The sequence below is a fragment of the Podarcis gaigeae genome (genome assembly GCF_964106915.1).
Source record: "Podarcis gaigeae genome assembly, chromosome: 13".
In the NCBI taxonomy this organism is placed as follows: Eukaryota; Metazoa; Chordata; class Lepidosauria; order Squamata; family Lacertidae; genus Podarcis; species Podarcis gaigeae.
Genome location: NC_139689.1, coordinates 43,558,776 through 43,570,277, shown reverse-complemented (window position 1 = coordinate 43,570,277; position 11,502 = coordinate 43,558,776). Strand labels below are relative to the sequence as shown.

At 48.7% G+C, this 11,502-nt stretch overlaps 1 protein-coding gene across 4 annotated transcripts in view; it reads left to right on the top strand.

The window, feature by feature from the left end:
* Positions 1-10,416: 10,416 nt before the first annotated feature.
* Positions 10,417-11,502, top strand: part of LOC310829900 (ankyrin repeat domain-containing protein 17) — a 105,722-nt gene continuing 104,636 nt past the window's right edge. For 2 of the 4 annotated variants that reach the window (XM_083708910.1, XM_083708907.1), the window contains exon 1: positions 10,417-11,133. In XM_083708910.1, coding sequence (XP_083565036.1) covers positions 10,729-11,133 — 405 coding nt within the window. In that variant the 5' untranslated portion in view covers positions 10,417-10,728. The remainder of the gene's footprint in view (positions 11,134-11,502) is intronic. The other 2 variants (XM_083708908.1, XM_083708912.1) reach the window with 2 other exon arrangements.

The following is an 11,502-nucleotide window of genomic DNA, read 5'->3' as shown; positions in this document are numbered from 1 at the left end:
ATTCCCTGTTCTTCAAATGCATTGTTACGTTGGCTTCCAATAGAATATTATAAAATGCCATAAAGATTACTAATGCATTAAAAGGCACTAAAAGCAGCAACTATATAAAAGTAGCATCCATTTTAACATAATTTCTAAACAAAAGTTTAAAGCCTATAAGTCCAGGCTGGGTGCGTGGGTGGGACAACCAAAAGATATAAGACTTAAATTATATCGTGAGTTTACTCTGCCTGCAGGTCCATTGAGAATGCTTATGGACCATTGAAACCAGCTGGAAGTCCCAAGTGCTTATTTAGGACAGCCTCCGGCAAACTGGGTCCCTCTAGATGTTTTGGTCTTCATCAGCCCCAATTAGCACAGCCAAGGATCAGGGATGAGGGGAGTTGTACCGTATTTTTCGCTCTATAAGATGCACTTTTCCCCTCCTAAAAAGTAAGGGGAAATGCATGTGCGTCTTATGGAGTGAATGCAGGTGGGAGGCTCTGCTCAGCGCTCCCTTTAAAGAGCTGCGTGGAGCGTGTGTGCGGCTCACTTGGGGCTTTTCCCTCCTCGGGGAAAAGCCCCCAAGAGCCACAGACACACTCCACGCGCTCTTTAAAGGGAGTGCAGCTCTTGGGGGAGCCTTAGCCGCACGCAGCCTCTCCCAGGCAGGGGATAAAGAGGAAGCCAGGACAGCGAGCGGGATCGATGCCGTTGGCTGTCTTGGCTTATGGCTTAGCAGCGCGCAGCCTCTCTTGGCTGGGCTCCCTTTAAAGAATACTTTTTTCCTTGCATTCCCCCTCTAAAAACTAAGTGCGTCCTATCGTCCGGTGCGTCTAATAGAGTGAAAAATCTGCCAGGTAGGGAGAGCTGACCTATAGGTGGTTCCTTCTCTTGCAGTGAGGACTAAACCTTAGTAATAAATCAGTCTGTGACTCCACCTTGTGGAAAAGTTATGCCTGCACAGATGCATTTTTGGACAACGCTGGTCTTTTTTCTTGTGGGAGTTCTTGTTGAGAGAGCAGTGCACATCTGCACAGGATATGTGACTCACCAGGCTGAAAGCATTCTACCAGCCACATGTGGTGGCCTAGCAGTGGTTTCACAACTCACCAATTTTGTTGCTAAGGGTTTGGAACCGCCATGATCCTGACAAGCCACAATGCCTGAGTGAATCAAGCTTGGCTTGATATAATTAGTGCAGTTCTAGAATGACGACTTAGACTATCCAGTTAGCTCACAGCTGGAATGTGATTTGAAACTGGGCACTGCCTGGGCTCCAGATGACAACATCGAATGGGTCAGGTGAAAGGGCCCTGGGATCTTATGGTGAAGGATGGGTAAGAAATTGAGGAGAACAACAACAACAACAACATGCATTAAATCCAACAGTACACCTCATAACATAGCTGTCATCTTACAGATTTGAAAATAAGGGACCAGCAGCCTTGAAAATAAGGGACCAGCAGCCAAAATAAGGGACCTGCAGCCTCACCTGTTCCAGGCACTCCAGTTTTCCTGTCCTCCTGCAGTCTGGTCAAACTCATGCTGGTAGCTTCGAGAACACTGTCCAACCAACTTTGTAATCAGAGGTTGAACTGAATAGAATCTGAATCACATGCACCACAAGGCCTATGCAGCCTCAACTTAAGATGGCTCCCCGGCCTGGCTTTGCACTGCAAAGTTTGCAGCAGCACGTGCAACAAAATGGCGTCCAGCATTCAAAAAAACCCTCAGCTTGCATTAACTAGCCACACACAAGGCATGCAAGCTCCACCCCCCAGTCGTTCTTAGACTTCTTATTGGGTGAGCAACACAGCCAAGCAACAGAGTTGGAGCCTCCCTCCTCCCTGGCCGGCAGGGAGGGAGGGAGAGGAGCTGCTTCCTTTGAAATTTAAGGGACATCATTTAAGGGACATCCATCAATAAGGGACAGCAGCGGGACATGGTGCTGGAATAAGGGACTGCCCCTTCAAATAAGGGACACTTGACAGCTATGCCTCATAATTTCAAATACAGATCTACACATCTTTCAATGAAACAAAGTGGCACTTGATAGGCTGGCTAAATTAAGGACTATGAAGCTGTGACATTTGCAGAATGAGCAGCCCCAATGGTACCTGTACTGAGAGAATTCTCAATTTGATTCAGGATTGGACTCAGCAAACCACACAGCTATTAAAAGTGGAATATCTATTTCACATTTCCAGCTTTGAAATCTGTTGCACTCCTGATGACATAATGAGGATTGCGACAGCATGTCAATGCCTAACCCAACCCGCCTCCACAAAACCCACCAACACGTGCATGTTTTCTTCACATTTATCTGCCAGCAGCTGGAGTAGTGGAATGTCAGGAATGGTAGGGCCCAAGGCCCAAGCATCCTTGGAAGTTTAATTTTCCCAGGGCATCTGAGTATTTAGGAAGCTTGGGGGAGGAGAGGGAGGTTCATATCATTATGAAATCCAAAGTAGAACTCGCAGGACATGCCGTGCATGCTTTGTAATGTTCCTGAGAGCATTATGTGCTAGCCAAGTTCATGTTCAAAGGCCTCCATCTATGAACTTCAGCAATATCACTAATGGAAGCAAGATGGCTCTGTGTACAACTATGTCGTAATTTATGAAGTGCAGTGTTTGCTGTTCTTTCAAATCCTGTATTTGGGGAGAAGATCTAAGAAGGGGCAAGCTCTCTCTCTTGTTTCACTTTTAGGGTGGAGGGCCCCTTGCAGATTTTAGAGGGGCGCTGACCAGAGTTCCCAAAGTTTTCTTGTTATGATAGTCCATAGCTGTCAACTTACAGATTTGAAAATAAGGGACCAAGAGCCTCAAAAATAAAGGATCAGCAGCCAAAATAAGGGATTTTCCAAGCACAGGTATGTTCAACTTCTGAGCCCCTCCAAGCCAAAGGCAGAAAGCCCAGCCAGTAGCCAAACGAAGCCTCAAGCGGTGGTTCCCACAGCGCAGCAACCCAGCAAAGGGGATGCAGCAAGGAAAACCACCGTCACCTCTCCGCTGGGAAGCGCTGAGCAAAGGCGAGTCCCCAGGCAATGCGGCCGATTTGATTGGCACAAGGCATGCAAGCTCCCCCCCCCCCAGTCGTTCTTAGACTCCTTCTTGGGTGAGCAACACAGCCAAGCAACACAGTTGGAGCCTCCCTCCTCCCTGGCCGGCAGGGAGGGAGGGAGGGAGGGAGAGGAGCTGCTTCCTTAGAAACCTGGGAAATTTAAGGGACATCATCAATAAGGGACAGCAACGGGACACGGCGCTGGGATAAGGGAGTTTCCCGCCAAATAAGAGACGGTTGACAGCTATGTGAGTCACCATTTTAGATTTTGAAGAAAGCCCCATTCTGAAGCGATTTTAGTGGTGATGGGGAACAGCGCTCCTTTTATTACAGCAGTCAGTCCCCTCCCATGCGCTTCCAAACAACTTCTGTTGCTATTCTGTTGCGTCTGCACTTCTGTTGCCACTGCCAACAAAACAGAGCATTAAGCACTCTGGTAAATTTCAGCAATTCAGTAAATTTGCCCCCAGCTCCCCATTTACCCTTTCCATGTTTTACAAATAGGACTACAAACAGAGGGGAGGGCATTATTGCTTGCCAGCAAATTCGGGGTGAAGAAAGTGTTGCAATTATCTATCCCAACATGTTTGGATTTTGATTCATCATTAGCTAGAGGCCAGCTACCCACATGAGTCACGCTTCTCAAAGCTTCATACTTGATTCCAAGCAGTATCGTCCGCACACCAAGGGCTGTTTAATTTAAGTTAATTAACTGTAATTTTATCCTCCTTTCCAGACAAATAGTGTCTCCTACAGCGGCTCACATCAATGCAAAAAAATGAGAGACAGGCCCTGCCTTCAGGTTAACAAGTGGGGGGAAAAGGACAAGTTATATCCAGGTATTCTCATGCAGCTGGGGCTAGGCTGATCTTTGCTGGGATAAAGGTGCTGCAACTGCCCCAGTGTTCCAAACACTGGTGGCATTACCTCCTTTCAGGAAAGAACAGGCAGTAAATCACACTGTGCAAGTTGGAGTTAACTCTTTATTAGGAAGAGTACGATTTGTACAGAATTGGCGGAATGTCAGGCCTAAGGAGGTCAGCAGCTCATGTCCAGTAGGTCTTGCCCCATGGATCAGTTGCTGAGACTGAAAGTCCCAGCCTCCTTAAAGGTAAAGGGTCCATTAGTGGCTGACTCTGGGGTTGCGGCGCTCATCTCGCTTTATTGGCCGAGGGAGCCGGCGTACAGCTTCCGGGTCATGTGGCCAGCAGGACTAAGCCGCTTCTGGCAAACCAGAGCAGTGCACGGAAACACTGTTTACCTTCCCACCGGAGCGGTGCCTATTTATCTACTTGCACTTTTTTGACGTGCTTTTGAACTGCTAGGTTGGCAGGAGCAGGGACCGAACAACGGGAGCTCACCCCGTTGCGGGGATTTGAACCACCGACCTTCTGATCGGCAAGTCCTAGGCTCTGTGGTTTAACCTGCAGCGCCACCCGCATCTATCCCAGCCTCCTTACAGCCATCTTAAGTACCCTGCTCTCCAGGTTTCCCCTAGCAATCAGAGACTATACCTGCGTGAAGCTAACTTCTCTGCCCTGTTCGCTCTGCGGTGTATTGTTTTGTTTGTGATTCCCCTTGCGTACTTACAAGAATATGTCATTAATGTGCCTCAGTATTTCTTTGGGCCATGCTGTCCCTAGCACCCAAAATATTTTTATTCTTCTAGTAAAAATATTTAGCAACAACCATTATAAAAACGGCTTAGACAACTCGCTGAGCCAGAATACCAACCATGCCCAAACATGCATTGGCAGCTTCAGAGCTCCTTGGCTTGTACGTCTATCCATGCAGCCTCTATAAAGATCCAGCATAGTAAGGGTGGGGCTTGCCACAGCACGCTCGCTTTGCCCAGTGGTAGCATCGTACATGTTCTACGGGAAGCCAGCACAACTAAAGATCTCGTGGGCTAGAAATGAATGAGCATCCAAAACACTTCAGGGAATGAGCATCCAAAACACTTCAGGGAATGAGCATCCAAAACACTTCAGTAAACATGGCTGCTTTCTCAATAATACAAAGAGACCCAGCTGAATGGAGTGTTCATGTGTACACTTTTAAAGCCCATTTGAAGCCCATTCTTTCCCTCAAAGAATTCTGGGGACTGTAGTTTTCCCTCTCACAGAGTTACAGTTCCCAGCAAGCCTTAAGCCACTGTGCCCAGACCTCTCTGAGGGTGTACAAAGCCCAAGTTTTATATGAAAAGAAGATTTAATGAACAATTCCACTGCCAAATACTACTTCCAGTGAGCTTTCCTGCTAAGTTCCCTGCTTTTGAGCATCTGGATCACAACACTGATCTCTAGCGGCTGTGTGCTTTCAAAGCAAAAACACACACAAACATAAATAAGTAACAACCCAAAGTACCCAGCTAGGCATATATTTATGCTCTTGTGCTCATGTTCTGCTTACTAGTTTCCCACAGGCATCTGGTTGGCCACTGTAGATGGGCCCTTGGCCTGATCCAGCAGGGCTCTTCGTACGTTCCTATATTCTTGTGTGTGTGTTAAGACTGGGATGTAGTCCTCAACATTCATTTTTTGAGCCACTACATGGATGTGCCACAGCAAGAATTTTATTTGCTTTGAAGATTGCAAACACTGGATGGCTCACCTGCTGTTTTGCTGAGAACTTCCCCTTCTTTTAAAGAGACTGTCTTCCTCCAAAACTCATAGGTAAAGGTAAAGGTACCCCTGCCCGTACGGGCCAGTCTTGACAGACTCTGGGGTTGTGTGCCCATCTCACTCAAGAGGCCAGGGGCCAGCGCTGTCCGGAGACACTTCCGGGTCACGTGGCCAGCATGACAAAGCTGCATCTGGCGAGCCAGAGCCGCACACGGAAACGCCGTTTACCTTCCCGCTGGTAAGCGGTCCCTATTTATCTACTTGCACCCGGAGGTGCTTTCGAACTGCTAGGTTGGCAGGCGCTGGGACCGAGCAGCGGGAGCGCACCCCGCCGCAGGGATTCGAACCGCCGACCTTTCGATCGGCAAGTCCTAGGCGCTGAGGCTTTAACCCACAGCGCCACCTGCGTCCCTAAACTCATAAGGACAGGTAATTAACTAGCTCAGCTGGAAGAAACCACCTTTGACCCTCAACTTTTTACTTGTCAATATATATCATTTAAAGATTATATATGATCCTTTATAGAATCGTACGGCAACGTACCTTGAAGATTACAAAGGTTCCAGGAGCTTACCCCAGGGCTAGTGTTTCCTTTTGAAAATGATGTGCTTTAGGATATATGGTTTATTTACACACATATAACCTGAGCCTATGATGGAGGGGTTCACAGTACAGTGGTACCTCGGGTTACATACGCTTCAGGTTACAGACGCTTCAGGTTACAGACTCCGCTAACCCAGAAATAGTACCTCGGGTTAAGAACTTTGCTTCAGGATGAGAACAGAAATCGCGCAGTGGCAGCGCGGCAAGCCTCATTAGCTAAAGTGGTGCATCAGGTTAAGAACAGTTTCAGGTTAAGAACGGACCTCCGGAATGAGTTAAGTACTTAACCAGAGGTACCACTGTATTAACCCCCCAAAGAGTCTTCTTTCTCCCATAGCCACAGCATTGGATTCAAGCACACATCAAACTTGCTCAGACTTGTGTCTCCAGCTTGCTGCTTTACTTCTAGTTTACATCATAGACACACTTTCTACTCTGGCTTTATCTGTTGAGGGCCCCACATCCGTTTGCCATCTTATACCAAGCTCCTTAATCCCCCCCTAATGGCTCATCACCCAGGCTATCACCTCACAGAAAACTAGATTGTAGCACATGCTGGATCCAGGGATTGAATAATACTAATACTAATACTAATACTAATAATTTTATTATTTATACCCCACCCATCTGGCTGGGTTTCCTCAGTCACCCTGGGCGGCTTACAGGACATAAAAAATAGTTAGACATTAAAAACATTAGACATTAAAAATTTCCCGATACATAGTTGCCTTCAGATGTCTTCTAAAAGTCAGATAGTTCTTTATTTCCTTAACATCTGATGGGTGTTCCAAAGGGTGGGCACCACTACCCAGAAGGCCCTCTGCCTGGTTCCCTGTAAGCTCACTTCTCGCAGTCAGGGAACTGTCAGAAGGCCCTCTGCACTGGACCTCAGTGTCCGGGCAGAATGATGGGGGTGGAAACGCTCCTTCAGATATACTGGACTGAGGCCGTTTAGGGCTTTAAAGGTCAGCACCAACACTTTGAATTGTGCTCGGAAACGTACTGGGAGCCAATGTAGGTCTTTCAGCACTGGTGTTATGTGGTCTCGGCGGCCACTCCCAGTCACCAGTCTGGTTGCCGCGTTCTGGATTAGTTGTAGTTTCCGGGTGACCTTCAAAGGTAGCCCCACGTAGAGCGCCTTGCAGTAGTTCAAGCGGGAGATAAACAGAGCATGCACTACTCTGGCGAGGCAGTCCGCGGGCGGGTAGGGACTCAGCCTGCGTACCAGATGGAGCTGGTAAACAGCTGCCCTGGACACAGGGCATATATATATATATATATATATTTGCTTTCGTAGATTTTCACGGGTACAGGAATGCAGGTTTTGGTGTCCTCGGGTGTCTTCCCGTGTAAAAGTTGGGGTGTCTAGGCGACGTTTCGACGAGGTCTCACTCGTCATCTTCAGGCTGGTGCTTTCGGCTTCTTGTTACTGGAACAGAGCGGGATCTCAATGTTTGAGTTCCTATAAATACTGTAGAGGGGGTGTGGTGTCTAGCCTCCAATGTTCTGGGCAGAGAGGAAGTTCCTAGGCTAGTGTGCCTTTTCTTCTTTTGTTCCTTAATTACTTGAGAGATACCTTGAGTGATTTCTTGAGTGATATCCTGAGTACCACTTAGGTGGGTCATTAGGTGTGGATTAGTTGCTAAAGTCTTTGTGTCTTGACCTCTTGAACTTTGTGAAGAGTTTTCCTGAGAAGATGGCTGTATTGCACTTAGTTGTGCTTTGGCTTGGCTTCGTGTATAGGGGCGAGCTGTGGTTTTGTGGCTTGTGTCAGCCAGATCTGTGTAGGGATTGCAGGGGGGTGCAGCATCCGGAGGTGCCACCATGGATTGGCTACTGGATGGTGTCAGTAATTCATCTGTGGAGAGGGTCTGGGTTTGGGTCTGGTGTGGTTGATTGGTGTTGGCGTTCTGTGTGCCTCTGGATCTGGTGTCAGTTTTTGTGGAGAGGGCTAATTTCCAGATGTCTGGCAAGCGGGATGTGTCGTCACGCTTGTTCATGTTGTGAGGGTGTTTCTCTATCTCGATGGCTTCCATGATTATTCTCTTGTGGTGATGTTCCGTGTTAAAGAGCAATTTGGAATCTGCAAAATTAATTTCGTGTCCTGTTTCTTTCATGTGTTGGAAAAGAGAGGAAGTTTTTTCTTCTTTTTTGACGGCATTCTTGTGTTCTGCGATACGTGCATTTATTCGTCTGTTTGTTTGTCCAATGTACGTGGCTGGGCAGACTTTGCAGGGTATTTCATAGATCCCTTGGTTTTCCAACTGGATTTTATCCTTGGGGTTTCTGAGGATATTGGCTATTTTTTGGTTGGTGCAAAAGGCTGTTTTGATATTGTGTTTATGGAGGATTTTGCTAATTTTATCTGTAGTGCCCTTGATATAAGGAAGGAGGGCCATGCCATTGTTTTCTTCTGTGTCTTGGTTTTTGGGGGGTGTTTCCTTTTGGATTAGCTTCGTAATCCTGTTTTGCTGGTATCCATTGGCAATTAACACATTTGAGAGATTCTGTAACTCAGTTGTCAAGTGGTCTTTGTCAGCCAGGCGTTTGGTTCTGGAGATGAGAGTCTTTTGCACCAACCAAAAAATAGCCAATATCCTCAGAAACCCCAAGGATAAAATCCAGTTGGAAAACCAAGGGATCTATGAAATACCCTGCAAAGTCTGCCCAGCCACGTACATTGGACAAACAAACAGACGAATAAATGCACGTATCGCAGAACACAAGAATGCCGTCAAAAAAGAAGAAAAAACTTCCTCTCTTTTCCAACACATGAAAGAAACAGGACACGAAATTAATTTTGCAGATTCCAAATTGCTCTTTAACACGGAACATCACCACAAGAGAATAATCATGGAAGCCATCGAGATAGAGAAACACCCTCACAACATGAACAAGCGTGACGACACATCCCGCTTGCCAGACATCTGGAAATTAGCCCTCTCCACAAAAACTGACACCAGATCCAGAGGCACACAGAACGCCAACACCAATCAACCACACCAGACCCAAACCCAGACCCTCTCCACAGATGAATTACTGACACCATCCAGTAGCCAATCCATGGTGGCACCTCCGGATGCTGCACCCCCCTGCAATCCCTACACAGATCTGGCTGACACAAGCCACAAAACCACAGCTCGCCCCTATACACGAAGCCAAGCCAAAGCACAACTAAGTGCAATACAGCCATCTTCTCAGGAAAACTCTTCACAAAGTTCAAGAGGTCAAGACACAAAGACTTTAGCAACTAATCCACACCTAATGACCCACCTAAGTGGTACTCAGGATATCACTCAAGAAATCACTCAAGGTATCTCTCAAGTAATTAAGGAACAAAAGAAGAAAAGGCACACTAGCCTAGGAACTTCCTCTCTGCCCAGAACATTGGAGGCTAGACACCACACCCCCTCTACAGTATTTATAGGAACTCAAACATTGAGATCCCGCTCTGTTCCAGTAACAAGAAGCCGAAAGCACCAGCCTGAAGATGACGAGTGAGACCTCGTCGAAACGTCGCCTAGACACCCCAACTTTTACACGGGAAGACACCCGAGGACACCAAAACCTGCATATATATATATATATATAGACTTCGTATATAAATTGTTGCTAAGACGCTACTGGAAAAACTTATACATACACACACACACACACACACACACACACGTGTATATATACACACACACACACATATATATATACATATATAAACACACACATATATACATATTTATATATGTGTGTATATATATATACACACACACACACATATATATACATATTTATATGTGTGTATATATACATACACACACACACACATATATACATATATATATAGACATACATATATATATACACACACACACACATATATATATACACACACACAAATATATATATATATATATATATAGGCAGAAAGGGAGAGAGAGAGAAGACCTGAAACACAGGACAAAACTGTATCAATACAGGACGAAATATTTTACATGGAAAAACAGGACCACCCTGTATTATACAAGACAGGCGGCAACCCCAGACTGACAACTCAGAGCTTCCCCAGCGCTGCGCTTCTCGCACGCAGACACCAACCCGCGCGGAAAGGGCGCAGGGCGATGACGCACGAACCGCCACCCGGAAACCCAAACCTCGGCGCAAGCGCAGAAGGTGACCTAAAGCACAACAACCCCCCCCCCCATTCCCTGTGGTGTTCAGAGCTCGTTCCGGCCGCGGCCGAGGGCCTCTGCGCTTGCGCGGAAGCGACGCGTCGGGGGCGGGCCCAGTCCTGACGGCAAGCCTGAGGGCGGGCGGCGCCGGAGCGAGCCGGGTCGGGCCGTGGCGCTGGCCTGCGGGTCTCGCGAGAGCTGCTCCTCCGCCTCCCTCCCCGCTCCCACCTCCGCCACTTCCACCGCGACGGCTCCAGAAGGTGACCGGCTGCGAGACGGCGCGGGCGACCATGGAGCCTCCGCCGCCTCCTCTGGCGGCTGCCGCCCAGGCGGAGGTGAAGGGCGGCGGGTGCGAGGGGGACCCCGAAGGGCTGGCGAGGGTGTGCGACCTGCTTCTCCTCAGCGGCGAGGCGCCTCCGCCGCCGCCGCCTCACGGGCAGCAGCCGCCTCAGCCGCCGCCGGCCAAGCGGAGCTGGACCCGGCGTCGTCGGAGGCAGCAGCCGCCGCCTCAGCAGCAGCCGCAACCGCCGGGCGGGGAAAGCGGCGTCGGCGGCCACAGCAGCAGCAGCGAGAGCAGCGAGGAAGAGGACGACGACGACGAGGAGGAGGAGGAGGAGGAGGAGGAAGATGAGGAGGAGGAAGAGGAAGACGACGAGGACGACGACGAGGAAGAGGAGGAGGAGGAAGTGTCTGAGGTGGGTGTTGGGTGGGGGGGGTAGCCGGGGGGGTCACCTCTGCCTCTTGCCCCCCCTCCTCCCTGAATGGGTCTCCGGGGCGGGGAGAGGGGAGCCTCTCCAAACCAACCTCCCCCCCCCCCCCGCCTCTGATCTGGTTTCATAACCTTGTTTTTTTGCCCGGGTGGAAGGAGAGCGCAGCAAGGCGGAGGCATCTGCCCCGTTGGGCTTCTTCAGCCCTGCTTCCCGCCTCCCTGAGGAGGATCGTGGAATTGTAAAGTTGGAAGGGGCCCCCCAGGGTCATCTAGCCCAACCCCCTGCAATGCAGGAGTCTTTTTGCTCCGTGTAGGGACCAAACCCACCAGTCTACTTGACAGTCAGGAAGTTCAT